We start from the raw sequence: 15,638 nt of genomic DNA on the forward strand, positions 1-15,638 counted from the left end.
AGTTGAGTTTTTCCCAAAAAGTTATATTTTGGTTTCATCTGACCATATGACATTCTCTCAATCTTCTTCTGGATCATCCAAATGCTCTCTAGCAAATTTCAGACGGGCCTGGACATATACTGGCTTAAGCAGGGGGACACGTCTGGCACTGCAGGACTATCCCTGGCGGCGTAGTGTGTTACTGATGGTAGGCTTTGTTACTTTGGTCCCAGCTCTCTGCAGGTCATTCACTAGGTCCCCCCGTCTGGTTCTGGGATTTTTGCTCACCGTTCTTGTGATCATTTTGACCCCACGGGGTGAGATCTTGCGCGGAGCCCCAGATGGAGGGAGATTATCAGTGGTCTTATATGTCTTCCCTTTCCTAATAATTGCTCCCACAGTTGATTTCTTCAAACCAAGCTGCTTATCTATTGCAGATTCAGTCTTCCCAGCCTGGTGCAGGTCTACAATTTTGTTTCTGGTGTCCTTTGACAGCTCTTTGGTCTTGGCCATAGTGGAGTTTGGAGTATGACTGTTTGAGGTTGTGGACAGGTGTCTTTTATACTGATAACAAGTTCAAACAGGTGCCATTAATATAGGTAACGAGTGGAGGACAGAGGAGCCTCTTAAAGAAGAAGTTACAGGTCTGTAAGAGCCAGAAATCTTGCTTGTTTGTAGGTGACCAAATACTTAATTTCCACCATAATTTGCAAATAAATTCATTAAAAATCCTACAATGTGATTTTCTGGATTTTTTTTCTCATTTTGTCTGTCATAGTTGAAATGTACCCATGATGAAAATTACAGGCCTCTCTCATCTTTTAAAGTGGGAGAACTTGCACAATTGGTGGCTGACTAAATACTTTTTTGCCCCACTGTAAGTATTCAACTCCCTAAATCACATTTAGCGACCATTACAGCTGTGAGTCTTTCTGGGTAAGTCTCTAAGCTTTCCACACCTGGATTGTGCAAAGTTTTCCCATTCTTCTTTAAGCTCTATCAAATTGGTTGTTCATCATTGCTGAAGAAACATTTTCAGGTCTTCAAATAGATTTTCAAGCAGATTTGAGTCAAATCTGTAACTCGGCCATTTAGGAACATTCACGGTCTTCTTGGTAAGCAACTCCAGTGTAGATTTGCTGAAAGGTGAATTAATCTTGCAGTGTCTGGTGGAAAGCAGACTGAACCAGGTTTTCCTCTAGGCTATTGCCTGTGCTTAGCTCCATTCTGTTTATTTTTTTATTCTGAAACACTCCACAGTCCTTAATGATTACAAGCATACCCATAACATGATGTAGCCACCACTATGGTCAAACATATGGAGAGTGGTACTCAGTAATGTGTTGTATTGGATTTGCTCCAAACATAACACTTTGCATTAAGGAGAAAAAGTGAATTGCTTTACCACATTTTTTTTTATTGCAAACATGATGCATGTTTTGGAATATTTGTATTCTGTACAGGCTTCCTTCTTTTCCCTCTGTCAAGTAGGTTAGAATTGTGGCGTAACTAAAATGTTGTTGATCCATCCTCAGTTTAATGGCTACGATAGGAGAAAACTATGTAACTGGTTAAAAGTCACAAATGGGCTCATGGTGAAATCCCTGAGTGGTTTCCTTACTCTCCGGCAACTGAGTTAGGAAGAACACCTGTACAGTTGAAGTCTGAAGTTTACATACACCTTAGCCAAATACATTTAAACTCAGTTTTTCAGAAGTTTACATATACTAAGTTCACTGTGCCTTTAAACAGCTTGGAAATTCCAGAAAATTATGTCATGGCTTTATAAGCTTCTGATAGGCTAATTAACATAATTTGAGTCAATTGGAGGTGTACCTGTGGATGTATTTCAAGGCCTACCTTCAAACTCAGTGCTTCTTTGCATGACATCATGGGAAAATGGTCCCACCATGTCAAGTGAACAAATAATCTGTTTGCATTTATAAACTCCTACCGAAATGTTATTTATTTTTTTTATGTTTTTTTTTTATCACAGCTGTCGTCATTTTTTTATTTTTTTTTTACAGGTATGACTGTACTCGCATAAAAAAAAACTGTGGATGGAAACATGGTTTACGTCTCAGCTTGGCAACCCTTTAAGCCCAATGATGCGTTTTTACAACACTTACCTCTCTAGCTGTAGCTCAGAATGTTTGTTTCTCCATCTCTTCATCCATCTCTTTAAGTCATGTACTTGGCATGGATGGCTTACAACATATGCTTGTGTAGGGGACCAATGTGGTGTCAGACAAGTGGACAGGTTCTAATGTTTCAGAGGCTACTGATGCCACAATAATCATATTGACACACAACAAATATTACTAAGAGATACATCTGGGTCAGAAGAGATGCACTATGTAGTGTTTGACATAATTTTTTAGTTTAGGACCTGTACGGAATGCAGTTTAGGACAAATGCAACCGTGGGTCACACAGGGTTAAAGGCAGTCTGAAAACACCTGATTTGGATACATGTGATGTATTGGGTTGAACCGATATCACTAGCTACACAACAGCAACATCCCAGTTCAAGCACAGCACAAGAAACATAAGAATCTGACATTCTGAAATAAAGTGAAAAATGTAACCTACATGCACTAATTTGAGCACGAACTAATCACAAGGCACCAGAAGATGGCGACAGAGGACAGACATATTCCTTTAGTTCATGAAGAAGAAAAAAAGCCTATGCATGTTCTGAAGACTTTGATTTACCAGTCGACCTTTACAGCAGTAGGCCTATATTATTCTAGCTAGGTAGGACTACATGTAGACAGAGATAAATAATGTAATCATGAAAAGAAAGAAAGAACGAAAGATGTTTCCATTTAAGTCATAAACAAGGTTGTCCATGTCTTCTTTCTAGCGGGCTGGGCAGAACATGAGTGCTAATTAAGAACAATCAAAAATGTAATTACTGAGCAATCTGTCGGTCAGGGAGCTGCCAAATCTTGCAGGGCTGAAGCTGAGGCTGGAGCTGTCCGTCTCCCGCGGTGCTGAAACACCACCGCACCACGCACTAACAAGAGAGCCGACCCTGAATCCAACACACACACTTAAACATCATATAATGCTTAGTAGTACGAGGTCCCCAACATCGATTAAATAAAAACAAAGAGCATAAGAAAAAAATGCATATTATTATAAGGACTAAGCGATTATAGGCCACTGTGACCACATGCCAGGCTGTAGTCCAGGCTGTAGTCCAGTAATACTTTAAAACGGATGAAAAAGAAAAATCAATAAATTCATTTTCAGCAGTCTGTGGGATTAGAGGAAGGCATTGATCACACAGATGACATCTCAATAATCTGACATCGGGGCTAATCTTGTCAAAGCCGTAAGTCTATCTAGCAAGAAGAAACGTTCAAAAATCCGGCCAAGGTCGAAACAAATGTTGTTTACATTTTGACAATGAAAAATATTTCAAAAGTTCAATTTCTGAACGAAGTAGCATAGGCCTATGAGTGCCATGAACAAATAGTGTTGTAAATGTTTCCCTAATGTTGATTAGATTTATTTCATTAAACAGGACGTAGGCTATGCATGACATAGCCTGCTAAAATAGACTAGAATAAATAATGCAAGCGTAGGCCCACAATTAAAATATATTAGATGTTTTTAATACTACTTGGTGCAAAGCCTAATTGTGATTTCTACTGAATTCGCATCGGATGTTATAACACTCTGTACAGGGACACCTCTTAATTCCCCAGGTGGCCCTTGTCAAGCGCACGTCAAAAGGAAGTGCCGGTTCTCACGCTCATCCGCTTTGATTAATTTCCAGGGACGCCCCCTAACCACGAACCAACTCGGCACAACATATTGTAAACCACCAGGGCCAGAGCGATACGCTCCCCCGGGATAAAAATGTATTTGCTTCTCTGATCTCTTATCTGCGTTCCCAGCTTCGCAACGAGGGCAGGAGAAACGTAAATGCCCTCTTTCCCGCTGGCAGGTTATCGGTGGGTTGGGTCTCCGCCACCAATTATCTTCTCTTGTCAGTGCCGTGAGCATCACTACTTCTGCAGCGGAGATAGCGCGTTAGTCTCACTAGGGAAAACGGACACGGAGATATTCTGTTAGATATCTGATAGATCCCATCGATAACGCAACAAAGAGAGAACAGATAGGGTGCTACGTCCCTAATGAAAAAAGCAATGGCACATCTCATTATCTTATGACCTTAACTGATAAAATAGCCTACAGGTTTATATAGGCTGGTTCTGAATGCTGACAAATTAGGATGGCCATCTGTAAAAGCACAGTAGACCTAAAGGCTGAATAAATGAACATGAAGGACAGGCCTATCGATGAACGTAGGTATACTTACCATCTTAGGCACTACCTAGGCTATATCATTCTGATAAGGGGATCTGTTTGAATCAAAACCATCTGCATTCAGGCGACAGATTAAAAGGTGTGGAGAGATAACATCTGTGTTTTATTGTTGATAGGCCTAATTGGGCTCCTCCAATCCGTGTCACTGTACCCAGTTTTAATGACAGTTGGTAAAATCACGCACACATGTAAAACATGAAGATGTCTGTCAAGGAGACGTATATAGGCTACTCAAGGGGAGCATTCGTAAGTCTAATGGATGTTTCTGTAACATTGTTGGCTTAGGTTAGGTCCTACTAATGGCTGTTGAAAGATTGCATCTGGAAGAGCTGCCTCTCAATTTAAACGGCTTAATCGCGCGGTTTACATTCGTTACTGCGCGCACAGCTTGCAGCCCCACAAAACAAATGAGAAAGCAGGTAAAGTGCATCAAATGGACAGATTAAGACAACAGACTTTTCATAAATGCTATAAATTACGCGGCATGCCAACAGAACAGAAAACCAAAACAATCGTGTCATCTTAATTGCTAGTCGCTTATCAACAGCAGGATAATTCAAATCCGAATAAAGAATTCCCAGAAAGGTTAGGCGCGTGAGGAAGCAGATCATTCATTCATTACGCACTTTGCTTGGAGAGAGGGAGTCACTCTATTATAATCAACATGATTTAGGAAATAACGACCTATCCTTGTTGTATTTGTGGCATAATATTAATATTAGTCATATGCAATGACATTATTAGGATTAAATAAAAATGTTATGGGCTATTTTTTATTTTTTGTCATTTTCAACAAATATTTGATCAAATTCTGGAGGTCAGTCTGCTTTTTCTTGCATTTGACTAGTTTATTAAATACATGCTGTCCATAAAGGACATTAATTCATGTATTTGCATAAACTTGACTGTCTACGAGATAGGATCTAGTATTACGCATCTCGATATCACAGAGAAAACATTGAAAAATCACAAAACATTTCGTAATTGCATGGTCAGTTTTATAAATTGTTATACATTACTATTGTCAATATAATATGGATAGCGTAACATTTAAGGTTTTAGGACATCTTCTGATTCGATCTTGCAAATCGTGAATCACTAGACAAGTTGTAACGTTATTGATGGGTTATTAAGGAGAACATGGAAAACCAATGGGATGATAAAAGGTTAAGTGTGTAACTGATTTATAATAATCCACTCCACATTAGTAATGCCTTTGTAACTGGATAGTCTCTTAAACGCTCGAGCGTCGCCCACTCCACTGTCCGTGCTGATTGGACAGGGCTTGGCCACAAACAGTGACTTCACAAAAAAACAGAAGGCGACCCCAAAGATAAAAAACAAGCCACGCTCATCGATGTGGCAGTGTCCTCCGTCCCTTTCACCGGTCAGTAGTCACCTCGCCTATCAGAAAGCGACCGCGAGCGCTCCTTCACGAGTAACGGCACTTCAAAGTTGACCCAGGAACCGTTCCGTTCCGGCGTTAAGATGCCCAGAGGATTTTTAGTAAAGAGGAGTAAACGCGGCTCAGCGGCTTCTTACAGAACTCGTAATGACAACGAACTGCCAAAAGTGGACATGCCTGTGCATACACCGGAGGAGCGAACTGGGGTGCCAAATGCGTGCCCAATTGTGCCGTTATCCGAGGATGGTACATTTGGAGAGCCATGGACCAGCGACCCGGCTGAAGCGGATCAGGTTCAGCTGCCGGAGAGCGCAGGCAAGGTGGAGATCAGGGAGGACTTTGGGAAATACCCCCTACACTATCCCCTCACTGAACCGGACCATGACGGGTCTCCTGGCCGGGCTGACCTCTCCTATAGCCCGATAAAACCAGTTGGCACCGAGCTGGAAAAATCTTTCTTCGACCGGTGTATGAGTTCACCAACCGTGACAGAGACGTTCCCGATGAGCACGCCCGTGTCCTCAATAGAGAGACTTCTACTAAATCACGCGCCCTTTGGACACTCTGATATGAAATTCGACCCACCTGTGCACCTCTACCCATCTCTCCATCATGCTATGAAACGCACGTACATGGAGCCGGAGCGAAAGACCAAGCCAACATCCAAAAAGCCTAAAGTGATTAGGAAGCTCAGTTTAGAGGATGAAATCTCCACCTCACCAGTGCTTGGGCTGAGAATTAAGAAGGAGACCCCTGAATTTAAAGCAGCAACAGCATCTTCTGGTAATAAGAAACCGTTGGGAGAATTCATCTGCCAGCTCTGCAAAGAGGAATATCCTGACCCTTTCTCCCTCGCGCAACACAAGTGCTCCAGGATTGTGCGCATAGAGTACCGCTGTCCCGAGTGCGACAAAGTTTTCAGCTGTCCTGCCAACCTGGCCTCTCATCGCAGGTGGCATAAGCCTCGTCCTGTTACCAACGGAGAGGCACAGAGCGCAAAAAAGTCACAACCAGAGGCACAGTTGCACGAGAGGACATCCGTGGAAGGGAAAGAGAATGCGAGCGAGTTGAGAGTTAACAATCAGCACCACGTCTCTCCGGACAGCTCCATTTGTCAGCGGTCCATCACGGTGGACAGCTCCCACAGACAAGAGCAGCTACTCAGAAGGGCACAGGAGAGCCCGCCGCCCTTCGACCCGCGCTACCGGGTCACAGAGAAAAGCATTGACCTGCACATCAGAGCGGGTGACAGCTCAAGCACAATGCATTGTCCGGAGACTGACGTTGCCTCTCCCTTCTTACAGAACTCCGTGACAGTTGAGGAGATTTACGAATGTCGCTATTGCAGCAAGAAGTTCCGAAGACAAGCGTATCTGAGGAAACATCTTGCGGCGCACGAGACAATAAAAGTCTCGCCCTATAACCAGATAGAGAGTGGGCAAATCACGTTTCCCTGTCACTTGTGCGGTGCCCATTTCCCATCCGCTGAAATTCGGGACAAGCACAGAGTTTGGCATGCAATGAGAGACGACATTCTAATGAATCCAGGGAAGAGTGCGGGTAGACCAGAATTAATAAGACCAGACCTCACACAGGGAGATCAACAGATATTCACCTGTAAGCACTGCCCCTCTACCTTCTTCAGTTCTCCTGGGCTCACGAGGCATATCAACAAGTCTCACCCTACAGAGAACCGGCAGGTGATGCTGCTACAGATGGCAGTCCGGCCCGGCTGCTAGTAGCCTAGTCTACTGTAACACTGTAACCCATGAGCAACAAGTGGATTCATTCATTACTACATATGAAAGTATGAATGCGTTTTCTTTGTACTACATGTGATTGTATTGTAACTTATTATACTACCTGATCAGGTCAAAAACATTAGCCTATTTTCATCACAAGATAGTATTTTTTTGTTTGTTGCAATGACAGATGAGCCTACAGCCCACTAGGACCACATTTTAACACTTGCTTTTGGCCTATATTCACTAATGTACATTATTGATTGATTTACAGTGTAATGATTGTTGAAACATTTAACAGTGAAAATGGGTATATAAAATGTTTTAAATAGTCAAGAGCTGTCATTTTAAGCATGTAATGAAGAGGTTGATCCTGTGAATGGGCCATCTGAAGTGTACCAGACCTCACCACCTTTATGTTAATGTAGTTCCTATGGAAATTGAATGTGCTTGTTCAGTATAGTTGTGGAATTGATTTCTAAACCAGCAAGGCTATCAAGATGTATTTTCCTACAGAAAATCAAGCTTACCTGTTAGAGTATAAAACTGTTTTAGTGAGTTTAAAAGTGTATTTATTCTATAAAATGTAATTGCTCAATAAATTCCTTCATGGCGACGATGGTTACAATTACATTGTATTTTGATATGTAGCCTAGTGAACATGGAAAAAAAATAAAATAATAAACTTACTTTGATTGTCAATAAACACAAGTCTGTGTGCATACTAATGATGGCTACTATACAGTATTTGATGAGATTTTCACAAGAGCTATTCCAATAACAAGCAGGTGGTAAGAATACTTTTTATTGTCAAATTCCATTGCACACCCACTCTCTTTCTGGACAGCCATTACAAACGTATAGATAGATACAAGTATGCCAATACCATTTCATTTTGTGTGATTGTGTGTGCGCGTGTGTGTAGATGTTATACCAACACATGCAGTTAGTAGGCTTACTGGCATCATGCAGTATTTGGTCAGTAGTAACATACAGTATAACTCCATAAATGAGCAAGTCATTTTTTTAAAAACTTTACAGTATGTTCACGTTTCAGTCCGGTCTGAGTGTAGGGAGAGAGCAAACCAATCTTATCCAATCTCCTCAGCTTTAAGTAAGGATGCAGCATGATTTCCTCACTCTCTCTGGCAAGTTTTTATTTCTCATCCTTGGTCATCTTATAATAATAATAACTATCGGAACGGACTTCAAGCTCATATATTCAAACGTAACACAAAAATAACATGAATTTGACCTTAGACATGGCAGCAGTTTTTAAAAGATATTACAACCAAAAAGGTCCAAAAAAGGTATTTACAATCCCTTTCCTCTCTAGCAGAGAACCTATGGCTGAAAGCAAATAACGATAAAGTATAACAAAAAATAATAGCAGAATTCAAAGATAAAAATGCAGTGTTTGCTCTGTTAGTGTGTCGTAAAGTTGGACACAGTTGGCAACTGGAGTGACAAAGGGGTGGGTCGTTCTTGAATTGCAGTGGGATTTGCCTCCCTTGCCTTGGCAACCACGAAACACACTTTAAAATGACAAAAAGTTACACATCATACATGTTTTTTTGTTTATAGGGAACAGTTCATCAATACTAAAACATAATGTAAGTCCTTTATACTGCAAAACGTTATGTTTATGCATTGTTTAAAGTACAAAGGATAAGCTAATGGGCTTTTTCCAGTAGTGATGTAGAGTTGTATTGACATGTTTTGGGGATTTAGTGATCGATTATTTTGAATACTAGATAGTGAACAAAAGTATTTAATAGATTGTATAGATCAGGGATAGGCAACTCCAGTCCTCGGGGGTCTGGAGTGCTGTCACACTTTTTCCCCCATCCCTATACCTAACATCTGATTGAACTAATTGCATTCTAAACTGAAGATCATGATTCTTTGATTAATGGAGTTAGGGGTGGGGGCAAAAGTGTGACACCAATCAGGCCCCCGAGGACTGGAGTTGCCCATCCCGGGTATAGATCAATAAAAACAGGCTATTTAAAAATAAACTGTCCATCAGTTTTATGTCATTGGTGTTACCGCCTTGAAAATCACTCATTGCAAAGATATACAACGACCTTGAGCATTCCCTCCAGTGGCAAACTTATCAGGGAGGGGTCTGTATTAAAGAAAATGTTTAGCTAATCACACCCTTTAAGTATGTCATACATTTGAGGATTTCATTGATAATTTGGTGTTTAAATCCAACAGGTGTTACTCAATATAAATGAAAGGAAATTACATTGTGAGCAAAATTATTAATCATATCACTTTAGTAAATTATTTATATTTTTAATGACTTTACAAGAAAATCCTCAACCTAAAATGTCTCATCAGTGCTACTACTCCTACGGGTAGCACAATGCTATCATAATGGTAAACATGATTTAAAGTCATTAAGCTGCCATATTAGCTGATTTAGACAGGAAGATGTACCCAAATACATGTAAATAAAAAATATAAAAAATGATTCCCCCCCAAAACGCCATCGGAACTCAAGAACGACCCAGGTACAGGTGTTGTTGGAGAAGCAGGCCAGGGTGGAAGACCACGATGAAGACCTGCTACAATACATGAAGGGGACAGTAGAGGAGTGTTCACGACAAATTGGCTTGCTGTGAAGCCCACCCGCAGAGACCCTAGCTGGAGTTTCAGTAGAACCCAAATAAATAACAGTGGTGTCAAACTCATTTTGCCCCAGGGACGGCATTCGGTCTTCAACGAGGTCCAGAGGGCCACACTGAAAATGTTTTATATTTCCTCAAAGTCCAAATTTGCAAAAAATAGACAACCGTCTTGCTAATTGTTTCGATACTTCCTGACTGTCTAGATTTAATTTAGGTGATTATTGGCGAGCTGGACAGTGAAGAAACGGTATATGGTTGTTTAAGCTCCTATACAGTACATACTGTGTTAATACCAATACTTTACAGGAGGGAATGTCTCCATATCATAGGAGATGGTCCTCTTTCATTTGTGTTGTTGCACAGACAGACACACGAACCTTAACAGCAATGAGCTTTTTCTAGCTGTGGACAAAGCTACAGTACAGTGTTGTATTGGCCAACTTCAGCAGGCAAGCTTTGTGATGATGTCCGAGTCAGAAGACCTCTTATATGAAACACAAGCAGAAGATCTGATCACACATCCAACCGTTGGTCTACGTATCTTAAAGTTAATAGACATCTAGTTTTTTTTTTGTTGGCAGCTATATTCAAATCTGTACACAGACCAGATATGGTCCTCAACACTATACACCTTAAATATGTATTCTCATATATATAATATAGTCATCATAAGTGAAAAAAGGGCTGGTTCAATACAACACATTGTATATGAACAAAAGTAAATCATCAGTAACATTCTTTATCAGGTGAAAAACTACTTTACAATCTCGATTCAAAAAAAAAAAAATACACGTGACCCTCAAAAGAACTCAGAAAGTCAAACTCAGTCGCACGTTTAGCGTGAAAACCAAAAACCAAAATGTAAGTGCTTCACTTTAACCAAACAATTTCCATCTCAGAATTCTAGAAACAAACTTTTCCAACTTCAAAACGTTCATCTCATCTTTGAACACTGGCTGACATTGCTTCAGTCCAAGCATAAAGAAAGTGACAACTCCTGTATATACAGAATATAATACAAATATATATATAAATTTGTCTCACGGTGGACACAGTGACCAAATATGACAAATTAGCTTCTTACTTTGTGTTTCTTTGTTTTTTCTTAGAAACTCTTACAATCCCTTTCCTAGTGGGTGCAGAGTCAGGTGCCCAGAGAGCAGGGAGGACAGGATATTAGCCACTCTGCTCAGCTACAACAGCAGAGAAAGACCACACTATAGTTCATCATCTCAGTCTAATATCAAGTGATTTCAACCATCAACAATGCTACTTACAATGAACACACATCTCTCATGTTGCCTTTATGCTTTCTGTACAAAACCAAACCGATGCTGCTTCTTTTATATATCTAAGTATATTATATTTTGTGTAAAGTTTGAGGTGGTAGTGAGCATAGTTAGCTAACCTTGCCCAGGGGACTTGTTTATTCTGTTGGAGGCCCTGCTACCACAAGCTGAGTCCTGGGTGCCCCTGGGCTGGCCCCTGAGGGTCTGGCTCTGTTGAAGGCCTTATCCTGCATCTTGGAAGGGTGGTGCAGTAGGGTTGATGCTGATTCTGACCCTGCAGGGCAGGCGTGTCCATGTCCATATAGTGGGGGTACATAACATGCGATGCAGCGCTGTTAGCAGGTAAAGGCTGGTAGTTGCAGTGCAGTCCTTTGCTATACAGTACAGAGAGTCAGTCGGTTTGTCTGAAGGCTGTGACCTCATGCAGGGCGTTGCATGGAGGACGATCAGCGGAGGGAAAGTCCGATCAGGTCTTATTGGCCGAGCCGGAGGAGCGTCGGAGCTTCATGGACATGCGGCTCTTGCTAGTACGAGGGGACATTGGCGAGGCTAACTGGTCGGCCCCGTCTAGCTGCAGTGCTGCTGGACTTTCTCCCTCCTGACTCTCGAGGCATGAGCCTTTGGAAGGAGAGAGAGGGAGGGATGAAGGATAGGGGAAGAAACAGAGGGAGGGAAGGAGAGCACAGATATTAGAGTCCCCTGCCCAGCCAACCCACTACATTCAATAATAAAACAGCAATGCTGAAGCCCCCCCCCCCCCCCCAATACTACTGGATCTTACTCCTCCAGTCTACACCCTGCCTTTCTGAGGTTAGTCCCCAGCTCATATTAGCCTTAGTCTAAGGAAAGCGAGGGGAAAGTCAGTACATGCACTTCAATTTCTACTATAGTGGTAGAGGTGTTACATCTCTTTGAAAATCATTGTTTTGACTTGTGTTTTAGTGACTGTATTATACAGAGAATACAGTTAGCTCTTTTTTAACCGTGATGAATCAAAGCATCAATGTGCATGAAATGAATCCAAACAACTATGGTGGTAATATTAAAACACAGGGATATGACACCTAGACCGTCAGAGAACAATGCACAGGACACTAAAGAAGATGGAAACAGGTTAAGAAGGAACAAGAAAAAAGGTACTTTGCCGTGTTCATGTTTCAGCGTACCATTCACAGCTAGCATGAAAGACCTTCCGTTTCAAGCCTTTGCCCTTTACCTTGCCGAGCCCAATGTTTTCTAGTGGAGTTTTGGGAAGGAGCAGAAATATCAAGCTCTCTTTGGTGGGGAAGATGAAGAGAAGCCACAAAGCCACAGGGGAGAGAGAGGGGAGGAGAATAAAGTAGAAGAGGAGACAACAGGACAAAGGAGGTCAGTAGAGGTGAATTGGAAAATGGGTAAGGAGAGGAAAAGGGAAGAGGAAGTAATGAAGCAGTTTGAAGGAGTAGGCAGGGAAGGAGCGGTACAGCGGGGTAGAGCAAGCAAGGAAAGGATTGGAAAAACGCAAAAAGAAGAAGACAAAGACCACAGGAGAGAGAAAAGATAAGAGGTGTGAGCAGAGGGGGAATCAATAGAAGGTGCACAGAGAACAAAGACAGCAGAAGCACCACCTAAACATCATCACACACACACACACGTTTGACTGGCGCATTAATGCAATGATTACACTTACTTACCAACGTTTATGCTGTTTAAATATTGATCTTCAGGGCCAGCCATCTTCAATGGCTACATAACGTGTGTGCGTCTGTCAGTCCATGAGTAAAGAGAGCAACTGTACTGTGCTCTGACTGGGCTCATAAAACAGACTTGACTGCCTAACATTTACTGAACACATGTAAAGAGGTAAAGAAGCAGAGCTCCAGTAAATTCATGCTCAGGAACACACAGAGGAAGATGGTGGTTAGAATCAAACACAGGATTGAGAGTGGGAGTGATGAGGAACAGAGGACAACACGAGAAAAGGCCTGTTATGGTGGAAGCATGCAAGGTCTGAGGTTCAACGTTAAAGTTAAGACACTCATCTGACAACATGATGGAGAAGAAACAAGAAACGGGGAACGATTGAAATCAGCAGATTTGGTCAGTGGAGAGAGAGAGTGACAGATAGGTATGGGTGCTCATAACATTGTTACACGTGAATCAGAAGGGAGCGGGGGTTTCAAGGAGTCTTACCTTTAGATATACACAAGTGATAGATTATGATCTAAAGGGGGAAACAAAGGAAAATAAAACAAAAAAATAAAAATGGAAAAAAGGGGAAAAAAAATAAAACAGAAACAAAACAGAAATATGATCATTTGGGGTTAAGAGGAACAGAGTCCATCGTGGACTGGTGTTATCAACACAAAGGCAAGAATTAAGTCAAGGTTTTAGGGCTGAAAGATACTCATCACATTCTGTACTAGGAGGCTAATGTTTGCTGAAGCACAGGTCAATGACATAATTACATTACCATAATATTATTGGGGTATTTTTCAGCCACAAAACATGCTTATGTTTCTCACTGTGCGGAACAAAAACCATGTACAATACACATGCATCTTTTTACAAATGAAAGGGTCACAAATTCAAACTGTCAAAAAGCAACGTCATGGACAGATTGAAAATCTTTAGGGATTTTTGAAAAAAATTCTAGATTGTATTTATTTTACTCTCTTAATGTAAGCTACTGCTTTTAATAAGCACACACCTTCTTACATCTGCGACTAACATTAGAAAGAAGAGGACAGAGAGAACTGCTCTGTGTCACAGTAGAATGCCCTCCTTTAAGATTGGATATAAGGACAAGTCTTCCGGGTGACTGACCCTTTCATTTCCGGCATGCATGTGATGTAGCCTGTCGCCACAGAGCAGAGACAATGAAGCTGGAGAGAGAATCAATGTGATGTAGCCTGTCGCCACAGAGCAGAGACAATGAAGCTGGAGAGAGAATCAATGTGATGTAGCCTGTCGCCACAGAGCAGAGACAATGATGCTGGAGAGAGAATCAATGTGATGTAGCCTGTCGCCACAGTGCAGAGACGATGAAGCTGGAGAGAGAATCAATGTGATGTTGGACCATGAGACCAGGTGTGTCAGCCAAACAAGCCCAGGTCCTGGCAGAGCACTTATCACTCCATGAGGGGCCCTAACTGGGGAGGGAGAGAGGGCACTACACTATGGAGGGGAGTGTGAGACGTGGCTAATTGCTCCATATGCGTGTGTGTGTGTGTGTGTGTGTGGGGGGGGGGGGGGGGGGGGGTCTATCCAGGGGAAACACAGTGTGCATTGTTACAAGAATACAGAAAGAAACAACAGGTGCATCGACTAGTGCGGTTAAGGTTATTGCAGTAAGTGAAGGAGGTTTTCAACGCCAATACCTCCTAACTCGTAACTACACAGAAGAATTTGCTGATAATTTCTCAAACAGGCCAAACTTCTCTACTGCTAACTGACACTACAAGAGTACTTAAGTAAAAACACTTTAGTATGTATATTTTTCACAACTTTTACTTCACTACCTTCCTAAAAAAGATTGTACTTTTTACTCCATACATTTTCCCTGACAACCAAAAGTACTCGTTACATTTTGAATGCTTAGCAGGACAGGAAAATGGTACAATTCACACACTTGTAAATTATGTCTGAGTGTTGGAGAGTGTCCCTGCTATCCGTACAATAAAAAATAAAAAAAAACACGGAAATTATGCTGTCTGGTTCGCTTAATATACGTAATCAGAAATTATTTATACTTTCACTTCTGATGCTTAAGCATATTCAAAACCAAATACTTTAAGACTTTTATTCAAGTAGTATTTTACTGGGTGACTCACTTTTACTTCAGTCATTTTCTATTAAGGTATCTTTACTTTTACTGCAGTATGACATTTGGGTACTTTTTCCACCACTGGTTGCAGTATATGAAAGATGGACTGTGATGGGCTACAGACCGAGTAGAGAGTGTGTCATACCTGGGTCTGAGAGGTGGTGGTGGTAGGGGGCGGGGCAGAAGACCCTCGCTGCATAGTCCTCGAAGGTGGTTGGCTCCAGGTGGTGCTGGACGATGGTCTCCAGGTAACGGGCTCTCTCCTCGTAGCTGGTCCACAGGTCAAGGGTGAAATGTCATTCAGTATGGAAGACATTAGGGCACAGGACCTCTCTCTCTCAAAAGGGAGGTACAATCTTATAGAAAATGTGAAACTGACCAGGAGGAAAAAATAAGGAGGTTGGCAATAATGCCCTTCGGGACTGCATTACCTGCGCAGCAT

General features: G+C 41.7%; 2 protein-coding genes across 14 annotated transcripts in view; one reads left to right on the forward strand and one right to left on the reverse strand.

Annotated features, from left to right (window-relative positions):
- Nucleotides 1–5,561: 5,561 nt before the first annotated feature.
- On the forward strand, nucleotides 5,562–8,094 carry LOC110497731 (insulinoma-associated protein 2). Its single transcript, XM_021574052.3, has one exon. It carries the CDS (start codon nucleotides 5,808–5,810, stop codon nucleotides 7,461–7,463), a length of 1,656 nt encoding a protein of 551 aa, XP_021429727.2. The 5' UTR covers nucleotides 5,562–5,807; the 3' UTR covers nucleotides 7,464–8,094.
- Nucleotides 8,095–8,255: 161 nt separating this feature from the next.
- The window catches only part of LOC110497730 (ral GTPase-activating protein subunit alpha-1), an 80,673-nt gene continuing 73,290 nt past the window's right edge, over nucleotides 8,256–15,638 (reverse strand). For 9 of the 13 annotated variants that reach the window (XM_090211112.1, XM_090211109.1, XM_090211111.1 and 6 more), the window contains 2 exons: nucleotides 15,342–15,466; nucleotides 8,256–12,009 (listed from right to left, as the gene is read on the reverse strand). In XM_090211112.1, the coding sequence (XP_090067238.1) occupies nucleotides 11,858–12,009; nucleotides 15,342–15,466 (277 nt within the window). In that variant the 3' untranslated portion in view covers nucleotides 8,256–11,857. Of the gene's footprint in view, nucleotides 12,010–12,557; nucleotides 12,667–13,077; nucleotides 13,216–13,563; nucleotides 13,595–15,341; nucleotides 15,467–15,638 lie in introns of those variants that run through there. The other 4 variants (XM_090211113.1, XM_036954707.2, XM_090211115.1 and 1 more) reach the window with 3 other exon arrangements.

Source organism: Oncorhynchus mykiss, chromosome 19 (assembly GCF_057628025.1).
Source record: "Oncorhynchus mykiss isolate SJ-2025 chromosome 19, ASM5762802v1, whole genome shotgun sequence".
Classification (NCBI taxonomy): domain Eukaryota; kingdom Metazoa; phylum Chordata; class Actinopteri; order Salmoniformes; family Salmonidae; genus Oncorhynchus; species Oncorhynchus mykiss.